This window comes from Vanessa atalanta, chromosome 18 (assembly GCF_905147765.1).
Source record: "Vanessa atalanta chromosome 18, ilVanAtal1.2, whole genome shotgun sequence".
NCBI lineage: Eukaryota > Metazoa > Arthropoda > Insecta > Lepidoptera > Nymphalidae > Vanessa > Vanessa atalanta.
The window spans coordinates 1,003,302-1,019,652 of NC_061888.1; the positions used below are offsets into that span (position 1 = coordinate 1,003,302).

Sequence of the window (16,351 nt, forward strand, 5' to 3'; positions counted from 1 at the left end):
ACATTGTTGTTATTATTTTTTTTATTAGTTGTTTGGTAGTTTCGTATTTTTTGTGTTGTTTTTTTATCTATCATATTGTTTTTGGGATACAAAGGCATCAGCTGGATACTTACTAGCTGCCGCTACCAGGACGACATAAATTGGCATAGCTTTAGTTTCATCTGAGGCTCGCGTTTCTTTTGTCGCTGGGAGCGTGGGGGGAGGGTGGGGAGCTAAGGTTGACAAATGGGCCGCTCCGAGCATCCGCGAGCGATACAATCGGTGCGTTGCTTACAGTGCTCCGTTGTAGGAAAAAACTAGGGCTGCCAGTTGTTCTAATCATATAATTCTTTAGGTAATAAAATCGTTTTATTTATTACAAGCAAAATCTTCGGCAGTTGTTGTCCTGCTAGACCTTGTGTAAAATAATTGAAACCTTCTCCAAAAGACGCTGTACTGGTTCTGGTAATTATATGTTAATTAGTTGAGTAGTTTTTAGTTTTTATAGTTATGAATCACAAAAATATATCACTGGTTACAGACACTTATAACCTCCTTAATGGATTTTAATGGTACTATATTTCTCTATATTTACACCTTTACAAAAAACCCGAGATATCTTTCTATAGGGTAAAATAAAACACCCTACAATTTGCAGAGTCTGTAATTATTGAGTTATATAATCCTATAATATTTTAAGACGATGGAAAGACATTAATATCGAATTTACTCTTATATAAAAATATATTAAAAATACTTGCGTTATATAAACAAAATATTTTCAATAGTTTTGTTAAATGTTGATAGCTGATGCATTCGAATATATTTTTACTTTTTCGTATATTTTATGGTTAATACCCCTGAAACAGTAATCAAGAGGATATCACATATTACACAATTATGAGCGCCTCTACTCATTAAATATTGAAATAAAAAGTAATCAAGCGGCAGCCCTGCGGCACGCGTCACTGGACCCGTCCCAGCGTGCCATTACTCACTGTCGGCCGCCATTTTCGAGGCGCCACGCCCGCTACGACGCTACGACGCTACGGAACGTAGCAACGGCACAAACACCACTTCACGTCTTTGTCGCCCTGGTACTTTAAATAGTTTTGTTAATTACAGATTACCAATTTAATTAATATCTTGAAAGTAATTTTTATTGCGTAGGACTTTTTTGTATGCAATACACGCCCACGCCATTTAATTTTGCACTTTCTTTTTTATCTGTTGTCAAATACTTCTTTATAATTATTACTCAATACATATGTAATGTTATATCGTATTTAATTATAAAATTCAACCAACAAAACTACTTTTGAATCTAAATTACTTAATTAAAACTTTGAGTCTGTCATAATTTGAAGATGGATATCACTTATATGTAGCATTTGCCTCGATGCTGTACATACTATATAATATATAAGGCGTTATGTATAAAACAATACTATAATTAGGTTGAAAGAAGACTTCAAATTTACTGGTAGATCTTTAGGCAGGCATCTACTCATAGTTTACGGTATTTTTGCATCAGAAACGTTTCATTTTAGAGCATTAAATATTAAAATCTTGACCTGTCATTTAAATTATTTTTATTTTGAAACTAAATTCTTTGATAAACTTAATTTGTCAATTAAAGAAAAGTAATTCTTAAAGTAAAAAAAAAAAATTAAAAAAATAGAAGATTATAATATATTAATTATTATATATTAGTAGAACAATTATATTCTTAATTACAATTTATATTTGAATATATACCAATATGTATCGGTTAATTAATAATTATAGTTTCCTCTTAGTAAGATATGTTTTAATATACTGGTGGTCAAAATTTAACCTTGATCATTATTGAAAATTTTAAAGAAATAAATATGTATATATGTAAATAAATTTATATGTTTTGAATCTTTTTTATTGATAAAACTAAAGTTTGTCAATAGATACTAAATGCTGAATTGATTGAAAAATAGAGGAGAAAAAGGTACTGAAGTGTTATTAAGTGTCTTTGACTATAGTTTGAGCAAATAATTCTTGCAACTGACTTTAATGCAAGTTTCACTTGTTCGAAACGATTCAATTTAATGTTTTTTTTTTTTTTTTAATTAAAGGCTTAAATCTTTAAGCCCAACCCATGTTGTGTGTGCAAATCAGCGTGTAAAATGTAAAGACAATTGATAGATTGTCAACTAATGTATTTATGTAGTTAAGGGTATGAAATGTCAAGTGATTTAAAAATGAAACAAAGAAGTTTTTTTTTAGTTTTTAATATTTTTTACACAATTCGTAGCATTCATAATGCCGACACATTTCCTCCGCATCGTCCCGTCAGCGTTTAGAAATTTCATGTTCGATCAAATTGTTCTCGTAAACAATATTCCATACAATAAATCGTCGATAATAATACAATACAAATATATATGTAGAAATTTTAGTAATCATACTTTCAGTTAAGTTGAGACGCTGCGAGACGTGATTTTCGTATTAGTTACTATATTTACAATACTTCGTGACCTCCAAACTCAAATTTATTGTACATATACATATAATAAAGAGAAAATCAAAATAAAATTCTTCAATTCATACATTAATAGCTAATAACTACTATTTAAGACTTTCCTCTTAATAAAATATATTACAAGGATTGCGTTAACAATAATATACGGTAATAACAAAGTCCAGTAATGATATCTTATAGTTTTTCATGTCGAAATCAATTTTTTAATACTGAAATTTTATTGAGAACTAAACGGTTTTTACATAGAAACGATTTATTGATGTTTATTTACAAAAATTAACAAATTTACTTCTAAGAACTGTATGCGTTGCGTTTGTTTTTATTATCGTTATTTTTTTTTCTTTTTGATTTTGTCCAATCCGAAAAGGCGAATGTTTTGTACCATTCAACCTACGTTCATTAATGTGCGCTCTGCTACTGATAACCGAACACATGATAATTAACGTAATTATTAATTTTAGTTGTCTGGATATTTGCATTTATTATTTTATTTTATTAATAATTTACCTTCAAGTATTAGTTAATATTTTTTAAATAATAAAAACGAACACAACTCATTTACAAAGAATCGTGGTTACACTATAATAAAGCTTGTTCCGGATAACTTTGCCGATTACGCAGTTAACCGTAGCTAATACCATTTTCAAATTTTTTTCGTCAAATTTTAAAAAGCTCCATTCGTATACTTGGCTTAAGGCTGGTAATAATACATTACCCTTGATTTCTTGAAAAGACTAAAATATCTCTTTTGGTTCCGTGGATAATACACTATATAGATAAATATAAAATACAGATAACAAAATATTAAAAGTAAAACATTTTTTTTTTATTATGACAACCCCACGGAACGTATTCGTTGTCAAAAAACGCGCCACGCACCTGTCAAATTTAACTGACGTATAGAATTCGACTTAAATTTTGGCGCGTCTTTAGATAACGATATCAATTTCACATTGATGACAAATTTAAAATTGTATACTCGTATTTGTTTGTGTTATTGAAACACTACAATATCGTAGCATCTAACTTGGTTTTTAAACATTAGGTCTTCTTTAAAGTAGAAGGCAATGTCAGGTATCGAGACAAAATACAGCTAAAAATCTCATCGCTTTCAACAGTGTAAAATATCATTTAATTTATCGTATACGTTGGTTACAAATTGTGCTACATTATTGAACACCAAGGCAAGGTGAAACTATGATATCCGATACCAATATATAATAAATATATACTATAATATATATATATATATTTCGAAGATATGTACTTTACCTGTAAAGCAAAATCTAAAACTGGGTAATCAAAATATTCTCCGTGCAAATTGACATTTCCTTAGACGTACGTTTTGAGCTTTACGATCGAATAAATTAATGATTGCATTTGTTTGTGATTAAACATTTAAAGTAACCGATGGTTGATCCCAATTTATGTCGAGGCCGGCACACGACGAGGGCGATACACGCGTTCAACGTAACTCGGCCTCGTCTCGGCTGAAATCGAATCGTCCGGCGACGTCGTCAGCCTCGATGTACGTGTCCGCAATTCACAGAAATCTATTTAATCGACTACAAAAACAAATCCTCAATGTACGACGTCCGCGCCCAGTACTTCCAGTGATAGTTACATCTTACAACTAATTAATTATTTATTTATATTTACGTAATAACAATACACAATTAGCTATAAATATTTATACGATAACTATCAAACTGATTTTATTGTTGCATTCATCTCTGCTCCTATGTTTCCGAGTGATAAGACTGCATTATTTATATAAGATGGTCACATATGTATATTACAGCGTCCATAGAGTCACATCGCGTTAATTTACATTAATTTAAACATTAAAGTTGACTTTAAATCTTAATTTAGGAGATCGTATACTGTTTCAAATATTACAAAATGTTTCGCTTTATGTACATTTAGCATCGTTCTCCTGTTTATTCGTATCACGTGTGCGCAAGCGCAGGGCCGCGCGGGGCGGCTCGGCGCCTTGTTCGTGTTCGCGTATTCGGCCTCGGCTCGCCCGAGTAAGGCCAAACGATGTTTTATTCATATCTGAAAAGATAATCAATTATTAAAATCATACACTTGTAAAATGTATACATAGAATTATCCGAGGTCTATGGACGTATTTGTCTTGTAATGTATAATAATGATTAAACAGGTTTTGTTTAGACTATGACGTCTGACAAAGCGATTCTATAATGTCATTCATATTTAGCAAAATGTTAACTGAAGTTGATCGATTTAAAGGTACGAGTAATGAATCGTTAAGGAAATCCGATAAGTTTTACATCAATCGTGTATATGCCACTTTGAAACTGAAACATTTTTATTGGGACGCTTTCGAATAACGCCTCGTAGACAGTTCTACCAACCGCACTGATAACTAGGAATGAATTACCAAGAAAGAATAATACTATACTCACATGTACAAGTGCGCGGATTAAAGATGGTGGCCGTAATACTCGGCGGGGTAGTGCGCGTAGCCCTGGTGGAACGCTGGGTCGGTGGGAGGCCTGTGCATCATCTGTTGCCCGTCCATCATGTAGCCCATGGTGGCCTCCGGGCTGTACGCGCCGCTGGGACCCGCGTGCGGGAACACTGCCGGGTAGAAAACTGCATGGTTAATTAGAACTGCTCTATGTCTTTTGCGGGTAGCTTTTTAACGTTTATTATGACATCTTTGACCGAACAGTATCGCTGTGTATTCACATTGTCTAGGTTTTTCTTAAACAAATAAGTTTCAAGAGCGAAAATCCATTTGCGTTAGACCCGTTTCATTTGTACGTTACACATATAAACAAAATTCGACCTTGACATTTCACCGTCATGGCGCCCAAGGCGGTTCGCCTAAGCGTATACAGTATGATATATTTGAATCATAAATTAATAATTTAAATATGATATCTAAGGAAAAGGTTATGTTATCCCCATCCTCCCCGCTGGGTACACGAGTAGTGTTCAGGAAGTAACATGTTACAAGCACTTACAAACGACTTATGGCAGTGAATTTATAAAAGATAAACATTCCGTTACTGAGCCGACCTTTGGTCATCATTCTAATAAATACTCGTATCATAAAATAATTATAATATAATTAAGAGAATAAGGAAAATTTTGTATCTAGCTTAATGAAATTTAGTATAAAGATTATACTGGTAAGATTTTAAGCTGAACCCAAATCTTAGTTCCCAAGGTTGGTGTCGTATTAAGTAAGGAATGGGCTTCGGAGTCTTGCCCAATCACCATGAGGTGGTCCATTTGATATGTAACAGATCCTGATGCCAGCAGATGCCAGCTCAGCTCTTTGTCAAATAACTTAATACAATATAAATAAGAATACCGGCTTTATGTAACGGCACACATGTAAACATTCTTATTGTGCGTCAATATATGATTTCCTTTATAAAATAAACTTTCCCATACGCAATAAAGCTGACAGTAAAATTAGTTTTGTCGACACGAAAAAAATACCTAAAAAAATAACGCTTACAATTGTCAAGTTGGGCATCGAATCCGCTCAATTTTACCACAAAACTGTTATGCCTTCCGATCGCAATATATCCAAGGGGATTATCAATCGTAAACTAATGGTGTTCGTCCATTATTGACGCCGATTTCCGTCTTCCTCGTGGGGCCTTTATGGTGGCACGCGCCATTGCTTCGTTCGGCACAAACACGGACTAATGTTGTGATCGGAATGACTTTTAAGAATAGGTTTTTTTAAGGAATCCACTGGTGTGGTTCTGTGATATCGATATTTTCGGTAATTGACTTGTTTTTTCATATGGAATTTTATTTAATGTCGAACGTAAGAAAATACAACTGTTTGACAGTCCGTTTATTTGGTTTTTATTGCTTTAAAGGTCTGTTGTTTAATTGTTGTACATTGTTTTGCTTCTATCTTGTACCTTTAAATTCCTAGAAAAAGGATCTATTCATCGTGTTGATATTTATCAGTGCCAATTTGTATTGTCTGTGTCATTTAAAAAAACTATTTCAACATTATTTTGACGGTTACATTAAATACGATTCTGTAATTATAACGTTACACTGAGTTCAGTTACGTGTAGATATTCGAGATATAAATCACATAACCCACAATATACATTACGCGTAAGACGCGAGTAATAACAGTTAATACATTTTGTACTTCACACAGAACGTAAATAAGAACAAATATGAAAATCAGTAAAAAGATTAAACAATAATTCTAATAAACGCTGCATCATATTTTTTACCGATAAAATACAATACTTCATCCGAAGCGAAGCAATTCGAAAAAGTGGTAATTTTTTCTTTTTAACAGCGCTACAGCGCTTTTCCACTGCTGCAGAATATTAATGCGTTCAGTACAACAATCGCCGAGAGCGCTACGGAATCTTATTTTTTTAGGGTACCCCGGTGGAAAGGTAAAAATAGAAGTGCTTAGTCGTACTGGCGATTACTTTGGTTTTAATCTTATTTTCTAAATGCCTGCGAACTACGTAAACGCTATCGGACGTGTAATCTCGTATCTACACTGTTTGTAAAAGTGTTCGTTGAAATGTTTGAAACATATATGATGCGATTATTTGTCCGTTAGTTTATATGTGTAAAAAATAAGTTTCACTAAAGATTAATTACTTTAATTTAATTATAAACAGCAGTAACCTTTAATAACTCTGTGTTTATACAAAATGAATTATTTTATTTGTTTTAATTTTTAATAATATCATTTCACGCTTGGCTCGTAGAAAATATTACAGTACACGTAATTCATAAGTGTTTTAAATAGAAGTTTGAATCAGTCACGCGATCGCTTCATGCGCTGTTTAATAAATATAAACTTGTTTGTTTTATATTTATAATAAAAATAATTATTACATACATAAAATTTTATTATCATTACAACAATATCTTGTTTTGTTTCTAGTTTGAAATTATGTATTTGTACTCTACATTGTTTTTGCTTTTTTTAATTTTTTTTAATTATCGTTATCAACGCATCGAAGATAAACATCTTATATTAAATTAATGATTTTATGTTTTTAATTTTTTCAATCATTATTTTAATTTTACGATATTTGTGTAATCTTTAATGAAAAGAGCAATAGTGCATATATAGTCTACGCTAAAATATCGAAGACGAATATTATCGCTCACTAAATCATAGTTTCCTGGTACCGCAGCCCCATGCCCGGGGACTTGTTATTGTTTCCTGCTCTCCTACTCGAGCACGGGAGACACGGCCCACTTGCTCCGAGGATGTCATTTTTCTCTTTTATAGATGTGGAAGGCAATTTGGTCTTCAAATCGCGCGTTTCATCAATTTTAAATCACAATATCTATAATTATTATAATTATCGTAAACGTTACGTAAATAAACGCAACAATATGAAATCACGCGAAAATCGAAAATATTAATATCATAATTATGTCTGTCTGGTACCAATGTTAATTAAGTATGACATTATCTACGGTAATTACGGAGCGATTAAGTCTTGCGGGGAAAGTTGCGGCCGCTCTAATGATTCGTTAAATTAATGTTAGCCATGATCTTACTCGATATTAAAATAATCGTCTAAATTATTTTTATTTATTCAACTTCCATACAGATTCAATCATCCTAAGAGCCGTTATAAATAAAGTCTGTATAATTTTCGCCTATTCAGCGTAATATTGTTTCCTTCATTGTCTTAAGTACAAGGGCGACAGACTTTTGGCGGCGTTGTTGCACTCTAAAACAGGCAGCGTATAAAGCAGGGGCAGAATTCTAAATATTCCCGGCGGATGCCGCCAAGTTTGCCGACGACGGAAAATGGAAAAGGGAGGGTAGATGGAAAATTGTTTTGGCAATCGGCTGAAGAAAATGGCCACCGCATTTCCTGTGGTCAAGCGAGCCAGCAGCTTTTCCAATCGCTTCGCTGTTTATGTATTCCTGGTGCGTACATCTTCGCTGCAGAACTTTAGTAGTGTATTTTTTTTTTCTTAATGATTTGTCAATGTTTCTTCTCTGTGGCTGCGAAAAGCATTTCAACTGTTTTATCTGTAAGCAGCAGTCGTTTTATTTACGTATTCAAAAGTATTGAACGTATTTCTCGTATGTTGAAAAAAGTGCCGACGTTTTATTTTGGTTCTACGTTTTAACGAAGTACTATAAATTGTTATCAATCAAGATAATAGAAAACGTAAAGTGCACCGTGAATATTTATTTACAACAGCCAATAGGCGTGCCTTACAACTTCATTAACCATCCAATGTGCGTGTTTCCGAACGAATTTCCTTTGGTGCATCAAAGGAAATCTCCGCCAGTCATCATTACAGAACTCGCTAATGAGACAATAACAGCCGTGTTTTACGTTTTTAATAAACTGCTGCCCGTCAGTTTAATCCGCGAAAAGCTGGATAAACGATTGGTCGGAAATAGTCGGCTGCACGAATTGTAATTTACAGACTCGAGCGGTAATGGCGACGCATCAGAGGGCAATTTATGCTCTTATAATAAATTCATTAGCTTGCGGAGTTTGCGTGCGCTGTCGATGTGTGCGTCGACAGGTGAGCTGGTAGCCGTCGGACGTACCTAGATAGCTTGTCACAAAGGTAATGGTTATTTCGAAGATTAATTACAGCTTCTATATGTATTCATTGAGGATATTTTACATCGTTAGCGTCAATGAAATTAGCCCTCTATTAAAAGCTGATAGATGTAATGATGATCGAACTGCTAATTGTAATGGTGACTGCACGAGGATACTGAGACTATGAATGAGTACTTTATTTAGTTTGGACGCGATGTGAGGCAATTACGTAGTTTGAAATAGTTCTAGAATTTGTTAGGAATCTTCAATGAAAAAAATATTTCCTTTGTGATATATCTTCTGTGATTCTCAAGTATATTTATATACCAAACATTTTATAAATGATCAATGGCAACATATAGCGTAATACCTTCCTAGTATTACAAGTGAAAGTTCGTTCATATTAATATGTTATATCGTTTCATTTCAGAGATATCTCCGTAGCGGAGACAAAGGCGATCTAATTCCGTGTAGGCAAGTAGCACACATCGAGATGGGGTAGCAGCCGATTGTCGGGGGCGCGTGATGGATGGCCCGGGACGGGTCAACGAATTCCGACATTATTCTTTTTTACCCTTCTTTTGCCCGTTTGCTGGAGTAAGCCCTTTTTGCGACGTCCTTTTTTTCCCCTGGAATTTTTACGTTTTATGGACTGCTACAATTACAAAATAAAAATGGAATTGCTCAGTAATTCCGTCTTGGATTGTTGAAGTTTCGGTTTTTGTTCGATGGTTTCGTTCGGCTTCGTTGTTTGGACTTTTTGATTGGAGATATTTCTGGGTAGTGGAATAATTTAATCGCATCCTATCACAGATAATTTAAAGGATGTTTGGTCATTACAATGGCTATACTGCCAAGTATATAGGACTTATCGGGCAACATTTCGTCAGTATATAAAGGTGTCCCGACAATTCCCCGTTCGTAAAATAAAACGTGCACGAAAAACCGATGCTTTTTCGAAAACATTTCGTTTTCACCATGGGCTTAGGAAATTCGTTTAAGTAGTGGTCAGTGGCGGCCGGTCTCTAGGGGTTGGCGCGCTGCATACTGTATGAAGGAGCAACTCGATTTTCGACTTCAAAGTCGTTTGACCATTGAATTTCAATTCACTACGTATCTGTTGAATATATTCGAGTTCCATTTCGGTTTTTTATCTACTCACGACACGTCGAATAAAGTAAACATATATGATTCATTTGTTAGTGCTTGTACATTTTTTATAAATATATTATTATTCCTACTAAATTATCGAAAATAAAAATAAAAATATAAGCTACATAAAAGTGTAACTATTTGTATAAGAAAAATGTTACCTGCTCTATTGGACTGGTCTATCATAGGTTGAACTATCCTACGTCTTGCGTTGATAAACCTGTAAAGAAAAAGAAAAATATATTCATTTAATCATAAAACATAAACCAACAAACACACAAAACAAATAAATGTTATTATTATATAAGCCGGTATTAAATTTTCTCAAATGTAATAATTTGAAATGTACTAGGAGCACATAACCCGCGAGCGAGTATTTGAAGCAATTACTCGCATCGGATAGGTTACGAGGTGAATAAGTAACAGCGCGGGCGCGGGTGCATTCCCAAATTAACTGTCACCATGAATTGCGCGGAGATAACCCGCCGCGCGCCGCCCGCCGATTGCTTTGTGATTCGATTAGTTTTTCGAGTAATTTTATCGAAATCATATCGAGTTTATTCGTTGTAAATTGATGTTATGTATTTATAACCTTTTAACTATTAAATATATAATTGTTTGTTAATAATAGTCACGATGTCATGAAACGATTTCGTCGCTTAAGTTTATTCTAAGTGATATAATAAAAACAGATTGTGTTAAAAATGAGTATCCGGTTTGGTTTATATATTGTTAGTTTTTTTTTTTTATTTCTCGATTAATAAACAAACACGTCTCGCTATGCGTTCAGGATATACAGCCATTATCAAAGCGCAAACACAGTTGCGTGTTATTTACAAATTACATATATTTATGTACTTGAAACTGAACAAATGTTAACGTTTATTCCGCAATACAGCTAACAGTAATGGAAACAGTGGTTTAACAGTGACCCAAAAGAGAATAAGAGGCATCAACTAACATAATGAACATTCGAAAATTATCTCCAATTTAAACTCGAAAGCGTAGCGGACCCTTCCATGGGCGTAATTACGACGAAACATGGCTCGGCTAGCGTCCGATGCGACTAATGTATTGTTAATATCAAGATTAGTTAATTAACTCTTCATCTGGCCGACCCGGTCTCGAACAACCCCGGCTCCGGAGGGAAAAACGCAAGTTTTACGCGCGGCGTGGGGGCAATTCCTTGTATTAATTTTGACAGTTAAAATTGTTATTACAGTGTTTCTGCGTTGCAATATGTTGACGGTGACGGCTCGAGGTTTGAGGATTTATTGTGTTACGCTAATTACGAGATTACTTTGTGGTGTTAATTTTCGAATGAGGTGATTGTTACTTCGTTATTAATACGTGTTATGTTATTGATTTATATAATTATAAATAAATAAATATTGGACAACATCACATACATTACTCAGATCCCAATGTAAGTAACTAAAGCACTTGTGTTATGAAAAATTAGAAGTAACAACGGTACCACAAACCCTCAGATCCAAGACAAGATAGAAAACGAATGAACTTTTTCTACATCGACTCGACCGGGAATCGAACCTGGGACCTCGGAGTGGCATACCCATGAAAACCGGTATACACACTACTCGACCACGGAGGTCGTTAAAATATAAATAGTTCCGATAACAGATTTATAGGTAAAAAAGAAACATCCTTTAACAATGAGTAGTCAGTACCATTTTTACGCGAGAAAAGCCAAAAACAAAAATTGAAGATAAACATAAACGGTAGTTACTAGTATGCTACTGGTTTGAACCAGTTCTGTCTAGTGTAGTCTTAATAATATCACCTAACAACGATTCAACACAAAAAATATATTTAAAAAAAAAAAAAAAATCAAATGTTACGATATATTTTCGAACCCCCATGAATAAGAGTCGACATGAAATGACGTCACAATGAGCTACTGCATCCATATGCAACAATACATTGACATGAAATTTGCATTTGTTTATCTCTATTATTTTATAATACATTAAACCGGACCCCAGATGGGGCCTCGTAAATCATAACACTCCGTTAATACCGGCGGGCGAAGGGTTGGATGGCAAAATGGCGACTTGTAATTCCTTGTAGCTATCACTTGGAAGCTAAAAATGCACACATGCCGTGATTTATTTATTCCGTATGCAAATGAGACTAATTGTAATGAGATTTAAGCGCTAAAATGTCATGAACCCTTCTGGTTGTGAATTATGTGTATTATCTGTGGTTTATATTTTTAATTTCAGATTCATCAACTGCTCAGCTGTTTGGTTAATTCCTTTCGCCTTAAATAAATAATAACTAAGATGTCGTCTTGTATTTATTCGTTTTTAAAACAAATCTAATTATAATTAAGAAAATTGTAGCCGAATAATCCGAAGTCAATTTTCGTAAATGATATTACAGTATTAATTATTTTTATTACCGTGCAGGGTGTTGCGACAAATACGTAATGTTAATAGCATCCTCGAAGTTCATGATGTCCTGGTATCTATTATTATTATTGTCAGATTTTCCCGGCTTTCCCTGCCTTTCCCTAAATAGGAAAAGTTAAAATGCCCATTTAGTTCGTGCGACACGTCCGACAGGCTCTCCGGGGTTCGGGATCGAAGCTAAAATACAAGACGAGGCACGCTTCTAATAAAACCGAAGCGAGGGCTCCAAGCGAATTAATATTAAAATCAAAATTATTGTAATTTTCATTGTGTTATTTGTAACTTAGATAGTATTTAGTAAAGTGAGCTTAACCACTGTCATTTTAATATACCTACATACTTAATAACATTTCGAAGTATTTGAGATCATTCTAGAATAAATGTAATTCATTCTTAATCTGAACGAGACACATTTGAAATCAATTTATCATTAGAAAAATAAAAAAAAATACTGTTGAAAAAATTTACCTACTTAATAATCCAATTAAATTCGTCATTAATTACAGGTAAAATATGTGTCAGATTTTCATTTAACAAATGTAGGTTTCCTCACTATGTTCATCATTACAAACAAAAGTTGAATTGTAAACAAAAAATATTATAATAAGCACATGAACATTCAGAGGTATTATTTGAACCCAAACATCGCTTAAGATCACCTATTGTAACCACTGTGTCATAACGGATGTTAATTTACGTGAAAATTATAATAAAGCCTATCCCTTAAACCTACAGCCTCTGAGCACTCCGTCGAGAGGGTCTGAAACTGAGACGAGAATAAAATTTAATTTCGTTTCGAAGTTTTTGGATTTTAATTACCTGAAAGCAAATTAAATAAGGGGGTTTATGTAGAATTCCAAGGAATCCAAGACTGCGAAGCGGAACTTCGCTAATTTATTACGGTTCCGCAGTTAACAGGTATTTCACAATAAATTGGTTATACATAAAGTTATTTGATTGTTTTAGTACATAGTTATTATTAAATTATTTATTAATATTATATATACATGATTTCTAATTTTAAAAAACTATTGTATTATTTGATATTATACAAATATAACTATTTCAAGTTACAATTTTGTTCTTTTTTTATTGAAATTTAATTGTTTATACTTTGATTTGATTGAAGAGACTACATGATTTCAAAGATACTATTCAATTATACGTTGTTAACAAAAAGTAATTCGATATAGCTTGACTTATTCGAATCATAATTAACTTAAATTAAGAATCAAAATATATTTACGCATATGTTTCTTCTTAAGTATATGTGTTCTTACAGCGATATATTATATCTATATTAAATATATATATCTTCATAATATATCATTGATAATTAGAAATAAGTATGTCAAAAGAACAAATGGTATTTATTAATAGAAAAATGTGATAAATTGTCGAGTTACATTCAACACGAATAGATGTTTTTTGACGCTTGTTTTAATTAAAGTAAATAATTGCGTGTCACATTCTCACTCGGTTGCTTTATAAATAAATCATTTGAGGCTTTGGTGAAATCTTGATGTATAACTATTTTAATTTCATATGTTTTTATGTGTCTAACTGAAGACGAAAACTAAAGCAACATACGTCAAACTTAGACCAGATAATGCAGCGCGTATTGACGCCATTGACGTAGCTTGCGTGAATTTCATGGTATAGTACATAAATATTTTAATAATATTAACATACCTAGTGGTAGGGCTTTGTGTAAGGCTGTCGGGGTGGGTACCATCCATTGATCACATATTCTACCACCAAACAGCAATGCTTAGGTATATTTTGTGGTTTTCAAAATATTAGCACATTGGCGATGTAGGGAATGGTTAATTTTTCTAATAGCATAAATTTCTATGGGCGGTGGTGAGCACTTACATGTGGACTATTTACATATCCGCCTACCTACTGTATAATGTATTTATAAAACGACAACAATAAATAATTTATTTAAATAAAACCTGGCCTCGTATAAGATGATATCTCTCAAATCCGACATCTTTACATTCATAAGTTCAAGAGAACGTAGTCGAGAGATTATCTTGTATTTAAATATAGATTGCTTCTAAGAAATAGGAGTTTATAAAAGCCTCAGTGTTCCGGATCTTGAGCACAATAAACAGAGGCAGGTGGGCAGGAGTATCCCCTGCGATAAATTCTGTTTTTCCCTAATTAAGGTGTAATTCCGTACGGACCCGACTTCGCGTCTCCCTGAACTACAGCTCACGACTATTATTTAAGACTGAATTAAATAGTTTAATTTCGGGTCCTTCTATTAATATATAGGTTAGGCATATTCTAATAATTTAATTAACTAAAACTGCCCAGTATTTTAAATAATTTCAACTTTTTTAAATTGATCTGCCAACTACGTTGTTGGAAAAAGATTTTTATTTTTTCGTTAGCCAGTATAAATCGTTCCTGTTCTACTATGGAATACAGGTACATAGTAGGTACTCTACCATCAACTGTAGTTGGAACGATTTTTCAGTGAAAAGGAATTAAACTCAAAGTCAAAGTCAAAAATCTTTATTCAATATAGAAGTGTTTACACTTGCTTATTGATTGTCAAAAATCTACCACCGGTTCGGAATTTAGCACCTCAGACCTGAGAAGAACCGGCGAAAGAAACTCAGCGGGATATATTTTTTTATTTTTTTAAACCATTTTCCATGTACAATGATAATTATATTTTAGCTTAACTAAAATCAAAAGACGTTAAATTTTAATATATCAATGTGTCGAACTTTAAAATATGAAAGACATTATAAACATTTATTTAGATTTACCGACTAGATCCGCATAGAATTCCTAATACGGAGAATAATTTAAATTTGTTTAAAGTACAATTAAAATGATTTTAGTTAAGATAGTGAAAACAATTCAAATTACGAGCACGATTCGGTAAGGAAAGTTTTATCGCTGCGGGTCCGGCGCGGGTGTCCGGTAATCCCAGCACCAGGGCGACATAGCTTATCGGAGTCGCCAAATGAAGGCATTAGTTTTCATAAAGCCGTGATAGTCCCTAACTCCTAGGGCTGCGGTCTTAGCGCCTGTTGTATTTCGATATAGGATTCTGTGTCGATATGTTATTTTATTTTATGAAACCGTTACGAAACTTAAGCGAGAATTTTCGATACTTAGTAATGTAGTAACAGACTGTAAGTTTCCCACTGTTGGGCAACTCTTCTCCACTACCACTACGTTGATCCAATGCAAGTTTGCGGATCCACATGTGGTAGATTATCATCCGATACATAGAGGTTTCTTCTCGATTTTCACCAAACAGACGCACTATATACAGAAATTAACAACAGAGATTTGAATTCACAAACTACAGTTAATTTTACGTGTTTTAATTACTGGCCGATCTCAACTCTTCAACACTTAACAAATGTCAAACGAAAAAAAAAAAACATTAAAACGACTATAAAAAAAGTAAATCTACGAAGTAATTGTACGGTTAGCAAAAAAAAAAAAACCGAACTACTCAACTGCAAGTGATGTTTATTGACGTCACAAACGAAAGCCAGCCTTCACGCGATTATTGAAATAGTGGAAATGAGGAAAAACAAAATGTTACATAAAAAGTTACGACGTATTAGCGGAGTAGCGAAATACGGTTACCGCACTGGGTCGAATCGACCGGCAGCAAAACATCGGGCGAGGGTCCCTATAATTCATTATTAGCAAGTTGTTTTTCCCGCATC

General features: G+C 33.6%; 1 protein-coding gene across 6 annotated transcripts in view; it reads right to left on the reverse strand.

Annotated features, from left to right (window-relative positions):
* Positions 1-2,243: 2,243 nt before the first annotated feature.
* LOC125070721 (homeobox protein homothorax) overlaps positions 2,244-16,351 on the reverse strand; it is a 243,545-nt gene continuing 229,437 nt past the window's right edge. For 2 of the 6 annotated variants that reach the window (XM_047680657.1, XM_047680656.1), the window contains 3 exons: positions 10,374-10,432; positions 4,927-5,101; positions 2,244-4,552 (listed from right to left, as the gene is read on the reverse strand). In XM_047680657.1, the coding sequence (XP_047536613.1) occupies positions 4,944-5,101; positions 10,374-10,432 (217 nt within the window). In that variant the 3' untranslated portion in view covers positions 2,244-4,552; positions 4,927-4,943. Of the gene's footprint in view, positions 4,553-4,926; positions 5,117-10,373; positions 10,433-16,351 lie in introns of all 6 variants that reach the window. The other 4 variants (XM_047680654.1, XM_047680653.1, XM_047680652.1 and 1 more) reach the window with 4 other exon arrangements.